Raw genomic sequence first — 18,639 nt, forward strand, 5'->3', positions numbered from 1 at the left:
TGTAGCACGGTCCTCAAGTGTTGACTACGGTCATCTCTGATCTTTGAATAGATCAAAATGTCATCTATGAAAACTATGACGAACTTATCCAAATACGGCTGGAATACGCAATTCATGAGATCCATGAAGATCGTTGTCGTGTTTGTCAGTCTTAAAGGCATCACCATAAACTCATAGTGCCCATAACGCGTCCTGAAAGTCGTCTTGTGCACATCAGACTCTCTAACCTTCAGCTGGTGGTGTCCTGATCGGAGATATATCTTCGAAAACACTGATGCTACCTGAAGCTGATCAAATAGGTCTTCGATCATAGGCAGAGGATACTTGTTCAGGTCAATTTAATCAATGCAGAGTCGGATGCTACCGTCTTTCTTCTTTAGAAACAGTACTGGCACGCCCCATGGAGAAAAACTCGAGTGAATGAAACCCATGTCCAATAAGTCCTGAATCTGATCATTCAACTCCTTCATATTTGCAGGTGCTAAACGATAGGTGGCCTTAGAAATCGGCACTGTGCCCGGCATTAGCTTAATGGAAAAGTCCACCTCTCTGTCTGGGGGAATGCCTGAAACATCGTCTTAGCAGACCTATGAAAATCCCTGACCAACTCGAAATCCTCCAATCTTTGATTAAACGTCTCAGACACTGTCATAATACTAGTCAAGAATGCTTGGCAGCCTCTCCTCATAAGTTTCCTCGCACAGATATATGAAATGATGTGCGGCATCTGCTAGTTCCTGGCTGTCTCAAAAATGATTGACTTCTCGCTGGGCGATCGTACATATACTGACCTTCATTGAAAATCAATCAAAACTCCATTCGAAGAAAGCTAGTCCATACATAGAATAAAGTCAAACTCGGGCATCGGTAGCACAATCAAATCTACATGTACCACGTTTTTCTGTAATCCAAGATCCAAATCCTTCACTATCTTCGAGGTAATCATCTGATCGTCGGAAGGAATCGAAACTCTGAATCCGAAATCCATGGTCTCTGGTATGATCTCTAGTCTCTTGATGAAAATTTTGGATAAAAATGAATGTGTAGCTCCGGAATCTAGCAGTGTATACGTGGCTACACCTGAAATAAATATCCTTCCTACGACAAAACATACCATCAAATCCGATCGGGTTGAGACTCAAGAAAATTTTCTATCACTAATTACCCAACTTTCTCAAAAATCTCAATTAGTCCTAGAAATCCTCCGAAAATTACACAATTTGCCACTAGAAATTTTTGGAAATTGCATTTTCAACCCTAAAGTTTTGAATTTTCTTCAATTTGGTCCCTCATTTTTTTGAAAATTTACATACTAGCCCCATAAAACCTCGATCAGATAAAGTTAGGCTCTAAAATTTTGAAAATTATTAATTTGATACCTAAATTTCCAAATATGCAAAAACAACCCCTATTTATCGAGAATTGCAAAAAGACCCTACTTTCGGTTTTTACAATTTGGTCTTTATAAATTTTCGGTTATTGCAATTTGACCCTTAAGATTCTTAATTAAGTCAATTAAACCCTTAAGTCCACCTATTAGAACATGCAACCTATTTTATTCTATGTTCTTGATCCCAAAAGTAATCCCATCAACCAATATCATATTTCATGCCATTGAGGCGATAAATAAAAATTTTAAACAAGATTGTTACAGATGATCAGTGTCAAGTCTAGATCAGCCTTCGCGTCCTCGGCATGCATCACATAGGATCTGCTAGTAGTAGGGCCCTTGTTCCTAGAGAAATCCGCAATGTTGTGGCCCTCTTCTTTGCAAATAAAGCACTTAAAGGTCCCCCACATGTACTTACAATAATGGAACCGGTTGCACTGCTTGCAAGGCTATCTCTCCTCTAGCTTAGGAACGCCTTGAGCCTAGGGTGGCTTCTGCTGTCCCGACTTCATGAACTGAACCTGGGACTTCTGTTTCCCCTGATTTCTAGGCGGCCCTGTTAACTGTTTTGAAACGACTGCTATTCGTTTTCTTAAAAAGTACTAAATTTTTTTACCTATACTATTCGGCCGAAACATTTACATTTATATAAAATATTTTGCACCATTTTTAAAATAAAACCACCAACAAGTATTTTAAAATCAACGAAAATATCTCAAAACATGAAATCGTCAAACATTTAACCAAACCTAAAAATAATCTTTTCAAATATTGCTAAGAGTGTTATCCTCTCAAAAACCACTCAAAAAGCATAAGTAAATAGTCTTAAAAATCTTTAACATAATTAATAAACGTAACTCATAAGTGCGGAAAAATAGAAGCTCTGGTCTTCGAGTCATGTGCAACTCCAGTCCAGTCAGCTCAACCATCAAGACCTCTAGTAACATTAACATCGTAATCACCTGCATCCATCACACCTAGTGAGGCTAAAGACTCAACACACCGTAACCTTGTTAACAAATAATACGTATAAAACCACAAACAGCAGTGAAAATAATTTTACGTAAAAGTAACATTTTCATGACATGCACGACATAAACGTCAGCATTCCTTTTTTATCATTTCATATCATAAATTATTTTATCATGAGCATATACATATTTTCCTTTTTATTGAATTCAGATCGTTAATTGTGACATTTATTTTCCTTATAAAATTCGATGGATTCATCTACATGTAACAACAGTACTGGGCCGCGAGGATATCAGCGACATACTCACCCGTCAACTGAACCTTGGCCTATCCTAATCGAATGAAAATACGATCGTCAGGCTCCCTCTGGGGCCTTCTCCTATAAATGGGCTTTTTGCTCCCTCTGGAGCCTTTTCCCTCACGATATCCCCATTCATATCCTCATATCCTCAATAGTCACAATTAGTTCACCTCCTCAAATATTTCTCATTTTTATCACTTTATAAAAATAATGCATTTAATATCATTTCTTTTAAAAACAAGCATGCAACATATCTTTTGACTTTATCTTTTCATCAAAAATTCCATAAATAATCATAAAATCCCATAATTAAAAATAAACATTTTAGCACATAACACAGCATTTAGAGCAGTGCCATGACGTTTACTAATTTTTAGGTGTAAAAATACTGTTTTGCCCTGAACGTAAAATTTCACGTTTTTGAATTTTTCTTAATTTCATTGACTCTAACATGTCTCAAATAATTATTTAAGCCTAAATTAAAATTCTCATAATTTTATTTAGTTTAAATACTAGACTTTTTAATTAATATTTAATTAGTCATTTTCAATGCGTTTTAATCCCGAATAATTTTAAACTTTAAAATAAAATTCTAAATTTAGAACTTATGAGGGTATATTCAATCTAGGAAATTTAATTACTTTTGATGACTTTCATGGATTTTAGAAATCTAGAGGTACTCAACATGGATTTTTGTACACTCTATAAAAGTTTTGGGTTATCCAAATTAGGATTTGTAGAGTTGTTAAAAGTATAGTGGTATTCAAGTTTGATTTTTGAAGACTCTATGAAAATCTATAAGTATCCAAAATTTCCATAGATTTTCCATGATTTCTTATAGATTTCTTTATGTACAAAATTTAAAACACTAGGTACAACAATTAGAAATAAAAAATTCTCTTCTACTCACCCTAGAGATTTTGGTAGACTTTTATCAACAAATTTTTGCACCCCATATCGGCGGCTGCTCTTCTTCCTCCTGCACAATTTCCTTCAAAGGTGTTATTCCCTTCTTCAGTCACGTTTTTTTTTTTGTACACATTCAAGTTGACTTCTCAATTATTATGTTGTTTCATTTTTATTTTTCCTTTGTCAGCTTGATCATGATTATTTATCATAAATCTATATAATTTTACAATTTTGTCTACACATTCACACAAATCTTATTGAGAATAATTCGATGCACACAAACCTAATTTCACAATTGTATCAAATGTCTCACTAAATTAATAATTTGTAAGTTTTTTATTGTTATTTAATATTAGGTTTTTAATATATGTATATTGCATCGTTTTAGGTTTGTTATGAGTATAATCAATAATTTGCAAGTATTTTATTAATTTGTAAGTATTTTATTATTATTTAAATATCATGTTTTTAGTATATGTATATTGCATAGTTTTAGGTTTGAATGAATATAATTAATAGTCTGTAAGTTTTTTTATTATTTAAATATCATGTTTTCAATATGCGTATATTGCATAGTTTTAGGTTTGTTATGGATTATAGAATGTTAATAAAATTTGTTGTGAGTTGTTCTTGAGATTTTATCTTATGCATATTCAAGTAATACTATCAATGGGAGTTTCACGAGAAAAATATCATGTGTGGACGATTGAAGAGAGCAATGAATTGCTAAAAATTATGGTTGATGCTGCCATGAGAGGATGGCGTGATAAGAATGGAGTATTTAGCAAAAAAAATGTAGAAAAGAAAATACTTCCCGCTCTGAACGACAAGATTGGGTGTGCAAAAACTATTACACAATATCAAAGTCATCTAAAGTGGTTCAAAGGAAGATACAGCAGTTATTGTAAGCTTATGCGTCATAACTCTGGTTTTGGATGGGATCCTGAGACAAAGAAATTCACGTCTAATGACGAAGTATGGGAAGATTATTTTAAGGTGAGAGTCTTTGAGTTTAAAAAAATAAAATTTATATTTACAATTAGATTTATAACTAGCTTAACATTTGATGTTATTTTTTGCTCTTTACCAGTCTCACCCTAAACATGAACACTATCGGACAGACACTTTTGAGGATTATGAAGACCTGAGAATTGTGGTTGGGACTGGAACTGCTACAGGAAAACACTCAATTGGAGTAGGAGATGACACTGATGCAAGAAAATTTGAGATAGAAGAAAATAGGGGAACTAGTTTAATAGACGATTATGTGTTTGATCACAACATTGGTGAATATTTCGTGCAAAGCGACGGACAAGAATCTTCGTATCAACCTCCATTTTTCGAGGACTCTATTTCACCATTACTCTCTCAGCCCATAAGTTCAGAGGTTCCAGCAACAACTAGGAAACCGGATAGGACCGAGTTTGAAGCAAAATCAAACACATTCAAAAGTATTGACCCAAATGCTATGCACGAGTTCTCCCATAGTCTTGAGAAGGTGGTTTCTAAGATAGAATCAATAGGGAATGCAGGTGACACTTGTTGGGATGCTATCAAGGAGGTCCCAAATTTGGATAATCGTACTCGATATAAGGTGCTTGATTTACTCAATACCAGATCAAAAAAGATGGATTTCTTGAAAATGACCATTGAAGAGCGTTCGGGATGGATATATTATAAATTGAATGAATGAGTATGTTTTGAAACACAATTCTTAAATAGTTACCTTATGTTAAAAATTCTATTCGCATTGTTTCGAATTTGTTTTTCTAATTATTGATCTAGTAGAAAACTCTTGAATTTTGGATGATTTATATAAGGTTTTTTGTTGTTTCTTGAACATATCTTGTTTGATACATGGAATGGTTTTTTAATAAATTTATAGAGTTTCTTTTATTTTAATTATCTGTTTGATATCAGGTAGTTTATTTGAATGTCAAATATCAACGTCGATGAAGTAGAAGAACAAATGGAAGAAGATGAATTTGAAGAAGAATTACACGAAACTATTAGGTTTTTGTTAGTTGAAGTTCGTGGGAGCCTCTATACTTTTACTAAGCATATAGCTAACATTAATTGTGAACGTGTCCATCGTCCTTTAAATAGACGACCAATAACTTCAAGGGGATACGATTATATTCATAAAATATTAAAAGAAAATCCAACAAACTTTCGAGAGATTTATAGAATGTACCCCGATGTATTTTTAAAATTGTGCAACATCCTTAGAGAGAAAACACATTTACAAGGTACAACATACATTTGTATTGAAGAAAAGCTTGTCGTATTTTTACTCGTTGTTGGTCATAATACCCGATATTGCTTAATTCGTAAAACCTTTGAACGATCACACTACAATACAAGCCAAAACTTCAACAAGGTATTGAAAGCATTAAATAGCATTGCAGCAGATATGATGGTAAAACCTGGATCTGCAGTGCCCGAAAAAATAAAAGAGAGTACAAGATTTTATCCTTATTTCAAAGTAAGTAATGAAATTCTTTTTGTTGTTTTTGTTATTGATGTTGTTGTAATTATTATTATTATATTGTTGTTATAGGATTGCATTGAAGCTATTGATGGCACTCATATTCCTGCCACGGTGTTTGGGCGTGATACTAATAGTTATCGTAATCGTCATGGGATGATTTCTCAAAATGTTTTAGCAGCATGTAACATTGATTTAGAATTCATATATGTGCTCAGTGGATGGGAGGGATCTGCACATGATTCAAGCGTATTGGCAGATGCTTTATCAAGAAATAACGGGCTTAAAGTGACACAAGGTTATTTTTTTAATGCTACTAGCTTATTAAATTTTTTTTTATTTTTAGGATTATATATTCTATACATTAGTTACTTGATCCTACAAAATATGGTTTGATAGGTAAATTCTTTTTAGTGGACGGTGGATATCCAAATCGACGTCAATTTTTGGCTCTTTTTCGTGGTGTGCATTATCATCTCCAAGATTTCACTGGCCAAGGTCGCCACCCTGAATATGCAAAAGAGTTGTTCAATCTCTGTCATGCTTCTTTGAGGAACGTAATTGAAAGGTTATTTGGCATATTTAAATCGCGGTTCAAATTATTCAAAACTGCTCCTCCGTTTAAATATACAACACAGACAGAGATTGTATTGGCTTGTGTTGGATTACACAATTTTCTTCGCAAGGAGTGTCGTTCTGATGAATTTCCAGTTGAAACCGAGATTGAAGTTCCACCATCTTCATCAGAACAAGTTTACGAAGATGACAACTTTGGTGAATTATTCGATACACAAGAACAACAACAGACAAATGCTAATGCATGGAGAGATGCTATAGGAAATCAAATGTGGAGCGATGTTGATCATATTGTCAATATAAGTTAGATTTTATTTCATAAACTACTGTTGAAATTTTATCAAATTGTCATACTATTTGGATGTTTTAATCTAATATTCACAAAAAGAAATTGTTATATATATTAAATTTTTTGATTAATTAATAATTTATGTTGAATTGGTTAGGATCGAGAAGTTCAATTTTGAGTTCTAAATTGACTAGTGATTCATTATTTGTTTTCATTTACATTAATAATAATAATAAAATTTACATTAATAATAATAATAATAATAATAATAATAATAATAATAATAATAATAATAATAATAATAATAATAATATTTCAAATGAAGAGTCTAGATTGAATATACCCCCATAAAAATATTACAAGAGTCATGATAAAGATAAAAAATTGTATATTAATTAAATGTTTTATAATATAAATATATAGTTTTTGTTTTATTTAATGTTTAAATATTACATGTTTTATAATAAATTGTATAAAATATAAGTTGTGTGTAATTATAAGTTTTTACTATTTTTTACAGGTTCGATAAAACAAGAATAACCTTGGCGTTGCAAATGGGATTAAGATGATTCTTGGACCTGTAGAAAGTTGATTATAATATCTACAATATTGTTGGCAAGCATGAGATAAAAATCCTCTCACAATTGGGATCAAATTAAGCAACAAAGAAAGTAACCAAAGGAGTGGCAGTTTTACCATGCTCTAGTATTTTGACCATATCTCTCAAATTACTTGGTCAAATATTCTGAGAAAAATACCACAACTAGACAACTCAATAATTCACATGTTTCTTTTTATGTGAAGAAGCAAATTCGGAGAAGAAGATTTTCAAAAGTGATGTGTAATATAATATTAATTTCTTGGAACACCAATGAAGACTTATGTGTAAAAAATAATATTTTATTTGTGGTTGTCTCCCCAAATTTGGCTATAAATAGGGGTGCATTGTAATGTATTGAGATATCCCTCATTCTATGAACAAACCTTTGAGTTCATAATATTTCTCTCTATATTTTTCTTTTATTTCTTCATTTAAATATAATTAGCATGTTAATTTCATATTCAAAGTTTTACACTTCGAATAATGAATAGCTAACTTCCTAAAGTTGAGATGATAAGGTGAAACTCTTGGCATGATAATAAGGTTATTAAAAGGTAAGAATCTATGTTTTATATTATTTAATCATTATTTATTGTTTATGTTATATTTATTTCTTTAAGCATTTTTATACCCTACTTATAAGTGGGGGTTTTGATTTATTGTTGCTTATGTTACACTAAATTCTTGGAACCATTTAAATGTTAGTTTGGTATTACCAACCATTTAAAGTGGATGCCTTCATTTATTATATATAAATATATTATAATATTAAATTCTTGGAACCATTTAAATGTTAGTTTGGTTTTACCAACCATTTAACTTGGATTCCTTGATTTACTATATATAAATATATCATAATAATATTTTCTTGGTACCATTTAAATGTTAGTTTGGTTTTACCAACCATTTAAAGTGGGAACCTTGATTTAGTGTTTACAAATATATATATATATATATATATATATATATATATATATATATATATATATATATATAGCACAATAAATACTTGACCACATTTATAAGTTTTGGTATATATTATATATTTATGAGATAATAATTTATAACATAATATAAATATGATTATTTAATATATTGGAACCATTTTATTAAGTGGATTTCAATATTGTTCGTTAATGTTAACTTTATTAAAATACCAAGAGTGGATCCTTTAATCTCAACTACTTAAATTAAAATTTGAACAATTAAAATTTACCCATTAAAGATTCAAACAATTAAAATTAAAAAAGAAAAAAAAACAAAAACAATAACAAAAAGACATTGTAGTGGACTTGTAATTACCTTAGCTTCCCTGTGGATACTATATTCGGACTCACCGAATTATACTACTTGTGAGGACAACCTGCTCTTGGGAGTGCAACAATCAAAGTCGCAACAAGTTTTTGGCGCCGTTGCCGGGGAAGTATAATTTAATTTCAAGTCTATTTAATATTGTTTATAGTTTATTTTTCTTTATTTGAATTTTTATTGCTTTTGTGTGTGTTTTTTTTTCTTTTTTCTTTTGCATTTGCATGAGCATTTGGTCACGTACACTTAGTGGTCGACTCATTCGAAACAACCCTTTATTTTTACAAAACATGGCGGAAGAACCCATCCAAGAAAATGAAAATGAAATTCAATCTCAACATGATCATGATAGACGAAGAACACTTAGAGATCACATGAATCCTACACGTACTAGTGCACCTTCATGTCTAGTTTTTCCCCCTGATGCATCTCATTTCAATTTTAAGCCTGGTATTATCCAACTTTTACCCAACTTTCATGGCTTAGATTCTGAAAATTCATACATGCATTTACGAGAGTTTGAAGAAGTGTGCAACACATATAATGATCTAAATTGTAGCATGAACACCATTCGACTTAAGCTTTTTTCTTTTTCTTTAAAAGAAAAAGCTAAAACTTGGCTACAAAATCTTAGATCGGGATCCATTCGAACTTGGGATGAATTGCAACAACAATTTTTGAAAAAGTTTTTTCCATCTCATAGAACAAATTCTTTCAAAAGGCAAATCATCACTTTCACTCAAAAACAAGGAGAAACTTTTTATCATTGTTGGGATAGATACAAAGAATTGCTTAATCTTTGTCCACATCATGGTTTTGAAATTTGGAGAGTTGTTTCTCAATTTTATGAAGGCTTAACACCTAAAGATAGGCAAATGGTTGAATTTATGTGTAATGGAACATTTGAAGATAAAGATCCAAACGAAGCAATTGAGTATCTCGATTCATTAGCTGAAAATGCTCAAAATTGGGATATTATAGGTACAATTGAACCATCAAACAAGATTCAATCTCCTACATCTGGTGGAGGTATGTACACTCTCAAAGATGAACATGATCTTCATGCTAGATTTACCTCTTTGGCAAGAAAATTTGAGGCACTTGAATTGAAAAAGAATGGTCAATTAAAATCTGTTCAAGAAATTGTTGTCACATATGTGATACAAGTGATCATTTTACAAAAGATTGTCCCACTTTACCCTCTTTTAAAGAATGTCTCCATGAACAAGTCAATGTTTTGAACAATTTCAAAAGGCCAAATTTTGAACCATTTTCTCAAAATTACAATTCTGGTTGGCGAAATCATCCAAATTTTAGTTGGAGGAATGATAATGTTGCACAATTTCCGCAACCAAATTTTCAAAATCAACAAAATTTTCAAAATTATGCACCTTATGTTCCTCCACCTAAAAGGAATTTGGAAGATTTATTGAATTCTTTCATTGCAAAGCAAGAGTCTATCAATACTCAAACTGCTCAAACCATGACAGATTTGAAAGATACTCTTGCTAAATTTGCATCTGCACTTAATGTTCATGAAAAAGGTAAATTTCCTTCACAACCTCTGCCTAATCCCAAGGATCATCATTCACAAACTGGAACTTCTGGAACTCAACCGATAGATCAGGTAAAATCTGTTATTACCCTTCGAAGTGGTAAGGTTGTGGAAAAATCCATTCTTGAACCTTGTGAAGATGATGATAAATCAACTTCAAAGGGTAAGGAAGTGGAACCCATAACTTCCGAAGAGGAGGTTCTGTAACGAACCGTACTCTTACTACTTAAAATTTGCGGAAGAATTTAAAATTTTCTTTTAAACTAAAAGGAATGCGGAAATGAAATCAAATACGGTCGTCACTACATCCTTCGTCAATAAAAATGTTTGAAATCGACATCACCAATAAAATTTGCTAAAAAGAAACACTTGCCCCAAAAGTCTTGAAATGAAACATAACATCAGAGTATTTTGAACTTGCATAGAAATCGTAAAATAACATGGGCGGTCCTCGGGTTTAGCCTGCCGCTCAGTCCAAGCCTGCCCCTTGGTCACCACCTCCTGTCTAATCAACATAGTCACCTGCATCGATCAAGTCTAGTGAGTCTAAAGACTCAACACGTATAAACTGGAATAACGAGTACTACATAACAAAATCACATGCAACTTTAAAATAGGACAGACATAACTTGAAACTTGAACTTGTGTATTAAAACTTGAACATACGTACATACATACTTCGACGTGCCATAACTTAAACTTTTCATAAACATGCTGCATACTTGAACATACTTGCACATACATAACTTCGTCATTTTTGCGTAGAGGATGTTTCAAAGCAAGTGACCCATACATAATAAACGCCTGATCAGACAAACAGCAGTACTGGGCTGACAGGGACGTATCCACTGGCACTTACATGAGATCCCCGTTCATAATTTAACGGGCTGGTTGGTCCCCGTTCATAATTTAACGCTTTCCAACCATGATCTAACCGGTTCATAATTTAACGGGGAGGAGATGTCCTCGGCCACGTTCACCGACTTCCAAACCCATTCAATTTGGTCAAAAGACAATTAGCATACCTCAAAACTTAAAATATTTTCTTGCACGTCAAACATACTTACTTGTCGTTGAGGGATTCATTGAACTTCGATCGGGGCCGTTGCTACACACTAACATGAATTTGCATAACTTAAACGTAGAAATCATACTTACTCTCAAGTTCAATCATTACTTAGGGCATTCTAAAATTTCCCATAACACGACCTTGATAACCCTTGCGCTAAACCATGACATCAAACCTCAAACATGCTATAATAATTTTCCCAATTTATGAAGGACACGGACCCCGTGCCAACATCCGTGTAGGGGTCCGTGTAGACTCGGGTAAAAGGGTTCGGAAAGAAGGGTGGACACGGACCCCGTTCCAGGGTCCGGGTGGAGGTCCGTGTAGACTCTGTAATGGCGCACCAAGAGAAAAACAAAGACACGGACCCCGTGCCAGGGTCCGGGCTTGGGTCCGTGTACCTGCGGGACAAACGAAGCTACGAAAAATTCTGTACATGCTTTGCTCAACTTTCTAGACTCGGTTACACGGACTATGAAACGACACCCCGAGACCCATCCTATCATACCCTAACATCAAACCATGAACGTACAACCACCCAAGGCAACGATGTTCCCCTACGACACATCCAATTCAACACATAGCAATTGACACCAATTCGTTACCTACGACTTCTAGTGCGTGTGAGTGCCTATCGACACTAGGCGGCGCATCAATTGACATCCGATCATCATAATAATCATACCTAGATGCAGCAACGATCACCCGTCGATCCTCAACGCAGCCTGCAACAAAGAAACTTCAAGAACACAATTTTCGTAAAAGTCGCAGTTTGAGCAGTCCCACGAAAAACGCCATAACTCGCTCAATGTTTTTCCAAAAATTTCGAATCATATATCAAATCGAAGGTATTGAAAAGTTCTACAACTTTGTAGTTGAAAGTTTTCTCAAAATCCCAGTAGAAAAATCGCAGTTTTGATACGAACAGAAAAATCGAAAATCCCAGATCTGAAAAGTGTTTCAAAAGTGATCCCAACGTAGTTGCTCAAACTTTTACGCATCATACACATGGTTTTACGCAAAAATAACAACGCACGAATAATATGACATGGTCGATGCATCAAGAACAGAATACGTGCCTTTTCGATATTTAAAAGTACCGTAACGACGACACCGACGCGGGAAAGAAGCGAGGTTGATCCGGGACGACTTGCGGCTCAACTTTCTTGCAATAAAACTCTCGAAAATTTGCTAGAAGATGGAGAGGGAGGGGGCGGCTGCTCTCTAGAAATAACCCTAGGTTTTCACTCTTTCAAAATAATAAAACTGAATGTGTGTGTGTTATACGGTATTTAGTGTGTGTTTGTGTGTGTGAGTGTGGGTGTGTAAACATGTGTGTGTGCGTGTGTTAAAGAGTAGATTAGGGAATGATTTTTGCTTAATTAAAATCATTAGCAATTAATTAAAAATACTATCTATCCTCTCAACTAATTAAAAGCCCTTAGTGAATTGTACAAGTGCTAGACTTTTAAAAGTTTAAAACTCCCAAAATTACTAAATACGTGATTTAAGCTAAAAATGCTAAAACTCAATAAATTATTTAAACGCCCCATTCCTGACTTAAAATAAAGTACCACATAAAATTTCCAAAATCGTCACCGGTCTTTTTTCCTCGATCCCGCCTCGAATAATCGCCTGAAATATGAAACTCGAAAGACCTTTTAACGTGCATCACAATGAACATGAATAATTTAAAATAATGCATTTTTCATAATCTATGCATGGCTAAAACTCATTTAAAATTAATTAAATGATTTAACAATTTAAGTAAATGCATGGGTTATACGTGTATTGAATTTGGGTACTACAGTTCCTCCCCCACTTATAAAAATTTCGTCCTCGAAATTAAGTCTTACCGAACAACTCCGGGTAGCGAAGTCTCATGTCGGCCTCTGGCTCCCAAGTGGCTTCTTCCACTAATTGGTTTAGCCACCGGACTTTAACCAACTTAGTCGTCTTGTTCCGAAGTCTGCGCTCCTGTCTGTCTAGAATTTGGACTGGTCTCTCCTCATAAGACAGGTCTGAAGCCAACTTCAATGGTTCATAACTTAGAATGTGCTAAGGATTAGCCAAATATTTCCTCAGCATTGAGACGTGGAACACATTGTGTACCCCGGCCAGATTTGGCGGAAGGGCAACACGATAGGCTAGTGTCCCAACTCTGTCCAAAATTTCAAACGGCCCAATAAACCTCGGACTCAACTTGCCTCTCTTTCCAAATCTCATAACACCCTTCATAGGTGCTATGTTAACGAATACGTGATCACCAACGGCAAATTCGAGATCTCTCCTCCTCTTATCAGCATAACTCTTCTGACGACTTTGGGCGGTCTTCATTCTGTCACGAATCTTGGCCACTATGTCTGCAGTCTGCTGAACTATTTCTTGACCAAGTTCTGCCCTCTCACCAACTTCATCCCAATGAATTGGTGATCTGCACTTCCTTCCATACAACGCCTCATAGGGGGCCATACCAATTGATGATTGGAAGCTATTGTTGTATGTGAACTCCACTAGAGGTATTCTAGACTCCCAAGCTCCTTGAAAATCAATCATACACGCTTGCAACAAGTCCTCTAAAATCTGAATCACTCGCTCAGACTGGCCATCTGTCTGCGAGTGAAAAGCTGTACTGAAAAGCAACTTCGTCCCCATGGCTGCGTGTAAGCTCTTCCAGAAGGACGATGTGAATCTCGGGTCCCTGTCGGACACAATTGAAACTGGGAACCCATGCAAACGGACTATCTCCCGAATATATAGCTCTGCGTACTGCGTCATGGAGAAAGTCGTCTTCACTGGCAAAAAGTGTGCTGTCTTAGTGAGTCGGTCAACTATAACCCAAATAGAATTCGATCCTCGGACTGACCTCGGCAACCCAACCACAAAATCCATAGTAATGTTCTCCCACTTCCACTCAGGGATGGGGAGTGGCTTAACCAATCCTGCTGGCCTCTGATGTTCAGCTTTTACTTGCTGGCAAGTGAGACATTCGGACACGAACCTGCGGATGTCTCGCTTCATCCCTAGCCACCAATACAAAAGCTGGAGATCCTTATACATCTTGGTACCTCCTGGATGGATAGAATACGGAGATGCGTGTGCCTCTGTCAAAATATCTTGTCTAATCGAGTCACCACTAGGCACCCACATTCTACCTCTGTACCTCACTATCCCATCTGACACTGTATAAAGAACACTGCCTTTGGCCTCATCTCTCAATCTCCATTTCTGTAGCTGCTCGTCTGAAGGCTGTCCTGCCCGGATACGGTCTAGCATATCAGATTTGACTGTCAGATTAGACAGCTTAGGAGCTCTGCCCTCACGATAAATCTCTAGACCAAACTTCTGAATCTCAGATTGAAGAGGTTTCTGCACTGACAACTGAGCTACAACTGCCACTTTCCTGCTCAATGCGTCCGCGACAACATTAGCCTTTCCCGGATGGTAGCTAATTTCGCAGTCGTAATCCTTCACAAGTTCCAACCATCGTCTTTGTCTCATATTCAACTCCTTCTGCGTGAAGAAATATTTGAGACTCTTGTGGTCTGTGAAAATCTGACATTTCTCGCCGTATAGGTAGTGTCTCCAAATTTTCAGTGCAAAGACAACGGCGGCTAACTCTAGGTCGTGAGTCAGATAGTTCTTCTCGTGCACTTTCAGTTTCCTGGAAGCATAGGCTATGACCCAACCCTGCTGCATCAATACTGCGCCTAACCCGAGCTTAGATGCATCGGTATATAACACAAAGTCTCCTTGCCCCCGGATGGCATGGCTAGCACTGGCGCTGAAATAAGAGCTTGCTTCAACGTATCGAAGCTCTTCTGGCATCCGTCGCTCCACACGAATTTAGCATTCTTCTTGGTGAGTGACGTGAGTTGCACCGCTATGGATGAAAATCCTCGAATGAACTTACGGTAGTATCCGGCCAAACCCAGAAAGCTGCAGATTTCTGATGCGTTCTTAGGTTCAACCCAATCTCTAACCGCTGCTACCTTAGATGGATCCACTTCAATTCAACTGCTAGATACAATATGCCCCAAAAACGCTACCTTCTCCAACCAAAATTCACATTTACTGAACTTCGCATATAACTTGCGACTCTGCAAGGTCTGTAAAACTGTTCTCAAGTGCTGGCTGTGCTCCTCATGGCTCTTCGAGTATATAAGAATATCGTCAATGAATACTATGACGAATTGATCGAGGAATGGCTGAAATACTCGGTTCATGATATCCATGAAAATTGCTGGAGCATTAGTCAATCCAAACGGCATCACTAAGAATTCGTAATGCCCATACCGGGTCCTGAAAGCTGTCTTGTGGACATCTGCATCCTTCACTTTTAGCTGATGGTACCCTGATCGAAGATCTATCTTAGAGAACACTGTAGCTCCCTGTAATTAATCAAACAAGTCTTCGATTCTAGGCAACGGGTACATATTCTTGATCGTTACCTTGTTCAGTTCGCGGTAATCGATGCACAGTCTCATGCTTCCGTCTTTCTTTTTCACAAAAAGTACCGGTGCGCCTCACGGTGAGAAACTCCGGCGGATAAACTCCTTGTCTAAGAGCTCCTGAATCTGCTGCTTGAGTTCTAACATTTCCGCTGGAGCTAATCTGTACGGTGCCTTAGAGTTTGGCACTGTGCCTGGCATGAGATCAATAGCAAACTCCACCTCTCTATCTGGTGGAAGACCTGAAACATCGTCTGGGAAGACGTCTGGGAATTCACTGACTACTGGCACTTCAGCTAGAGATGGAGTAGGCGCATCAGGTGCTGATATAATACTAGCCAAGAAGGCCTGGCACCCCTTGGAAATCAGTCTCCTCGCCTGCATGCACGAAATCATGCGAGGGAAACTTCTCCATCTGTCTGGCTCAAAAAGAAACTGCTCCATACCCAACGGTCTGACTAGTACTGATCTCTTCTGAAAGTCGATAAGAACTCTGTTCTTAGTCAGCCAGTCCAATCCCAATATGATGTCGAATTCTGGCATCGGCAATAGGATTAAATCTGCATACACTAAGTGGATATGCAGTTCTAGATCGATGTCTCTGACCACACTGGTAGCTAACAGCTCTTCCCTTGATGGGACTGTCACTGAAAAGTTCACGTCTAGGCCAATGGACTTGAGTTCCAAATGGTTGGCAAAAGTCTCCGATATGAAGGAGTGAGTGGCTCCTGAGTCTATCAGTGCGGTTGTGGATAGTTTCTTAATAAAAATGCTTCCTGAGATGCGTTAGCACAACACAAACTAACTTATATCCCAAAAATCTTACCAACACTCTCGAGCATAAAAGAACCCAATACTCAAGGTGCACAAATTATTACTAGCATACTAATAATTCCAAACAAAATCCACATGCACGGCAAAGTAATACTGAGCTTAGGTAGAAAAGTTTACCGGTTAGTAATGTCGTGTCTGGGTTCGCCTCTTGTGCATGCATGGCGAACACTCTTCCTTGGGTCGGCTGCTTCCACTGTGGGCACTCTTTCAACATGTGGTCCGTAGCTCCACATTTAAAACATTTTCCGGATCCCCATAAGCAATGTCCGGGATGCTGGCGATTGCACTTCTGGCACACTGGGAAGATAGCGGGCTTCTGAGGCGCCCCTTGCTGCGGAATTGGACCCTTGCCCTTTGGCGGTCCTGGATAAGGCTTTTTCCCAGGCGGCCCCTGAAACGGCCTCTTAAACTGGGATCTCTGCTGTTGTTGCTGTTGGTGTTGCGGTGGTGCATGATAGGGCCTCTTGCCCTGTCGGTTCGCCTCTATATCCCTCAGATCCTGTTCTGCCGCCAAAGCCCTAGAAACTGCAACTGCGTATGTAGAGGGGCCAGCTACTCTCACATCGCGGCGTAGGATCGGCTGTAACCCATTCAGAAAATGCCTTAACTTTGCTTGGGCATCGTTTGCAATGAGGGGTACAAAGTAACACCCCCTCTCGAACTTCCTAACAAACTTTGCCACGCTACTACCTCCCTGACGCAGCGTCATAAACTCACTGGTGAGTCTGGATCTTACCTCCTCAGTGAAATATTTGGCGTAGAACGCCTCTTTGAATCCATTCCACGTCAGAGTCTGGAAGTTTACTGCCACCGATGCACTCTCCCACCACAGTCTAGCATCCCCTGACAGCAAGAATATAGCACATCTGACCCTGTCAGCGTCCATCAGCTCCATGAAGTCGAATATTACTTCGATGGACTTGATCCATCCCTCAGCTACCATCAGGTCAGTGGTACCCGAAAACTCCTTCGGACTCATCCTCCGGAATCGCTCATATAACGCCTCTGTCCTAGGCCTCTCCTCGGGGCCTGCAGTAGTCTGGTTCCTCGCAAACTGCGTAAAGAACTGCGTCATGCCTGCAAGCATCTGAGCCTGCATGTCTGGAGGTGGTGGTGGCGGATTGGCTCTTTCCTCCTCTCGGTGCTCCATGTCCTCAGTCCTTGCTTCCTGGTTAACCATACGTCTAGGAGGCATACTGTTCCAATAATTTACCCACCACGTAAACCCAACATGCATGAACATAAATCAATATCTTAAGATGCAAGTAATTCAAACTTAAAACATGCACATACTGAAATCATAACTTAATGCTTACTACATAACATAAATTTGAAACTTTAAAACTTACAGACTTGAGGTGTGACTTCGTGAGCTTTTTGCGACTGGCAGTAGGCGTAACCCTTTACAAGAACACCGCTCTGATACCAACTGTAACGAACCGTACTCTTACTACTTAAAATTTGCGGAAGAATTTAAATTTTCTTTTAAACTAAAAGGAATGCGGAAATGAAATCAAATACGGTCGTCACTACATCCTTTGTCAATAAAAATGTTTGAAATCGACATCATAAATAAAATTTGCTAAAAAGAAACACTTGCCCCAAAAGTCTTGAAATGAAACATAACATCAGAGTATTTTGAACTTGCATAAAAATCGTAAAATAACATGGGCGGTCCTCGGGTTTAGCCTGCCGCTCAGTCCAAGCCTGCCCCTTGGTCACCACCTCTTGTCTCCTCAACATAGTCACCTGCATCGATCAAGTCTAGTGAGTCTAAAGACTCAACACGTATAAACTGGAATAACGAGTACTACATAATAAAATCACATGCAACTTTAAAATAGGACATACATAACTTGAAACTTGAACTTGCGTATTAAAACTTTAACATACGTA

At 37.0% G+C, this 18,639-nt stretch overlaps 2 protein-coding genes across 2 annotated transcripts; one reads left to right on the forward strand and one right to left on the reverse strand.

Annotated features, from left to right (window-relative positions):
• The first annotated feature begins 4,241 nt into the window (after window positions 1-4,241).
• On the forward strand, window positions 4,242-6,944 carry LOC140835888 (uncharacterized). The gene is made up of 4 exons (XM_073201299.1): window positions 4,242-4,568; window positions 4,663-5,166; window positions 6,133-6,358; window positions 6,460-6,944. The coding sequence occupies exons 1-4, from the start codon at window positions 4,242-4,244 to the stop codon at window positions 6,942-6,944; spliced, it is 1,542 nt and encodes a 513-aa protein (XP_073057400.1).
• Window positions 6,945-11,960: 5,016 nt separating this feature from the next.
• LOC140835889 (uncharacterized) lies at window positions 11,961-17,638 on the reverse strand. The gene is made up of 3 exons (XM_073201300.1): window positions 17,089-17,638; window positions 12,144-12,183; window positions 11,961-12,015 (listed from the first exon to the last, which is right to left on the reverse strand). The coding sequence occupies exons 1-3, from the start codon at window positions 17,636-17,638 to the stop codon at window positions 11,961-11,963; spliced, it is 645 nt and encodes a 214-aa protein (XP_073057401.1).
• Between the last annotated feature and the right edge of the window lie 1,001 nt (window positions 17,639-18,639).

This window comes from Primulina eburnea, chromosome 7 (genome assembly GCF_022965805.1).
Source record: "Primulina eburnea isolate SZY01 chromosome 7, ASM2296580v1, whole genome shotgun sequence".
In the NCBI taxonomy this organism is placed as follows: Eukaryota; Viridiplantae; Streptophyta; class Magnoliopsida; order Lamiales; family Gesneriaceae; genus Primulina; species Primulina eburnea.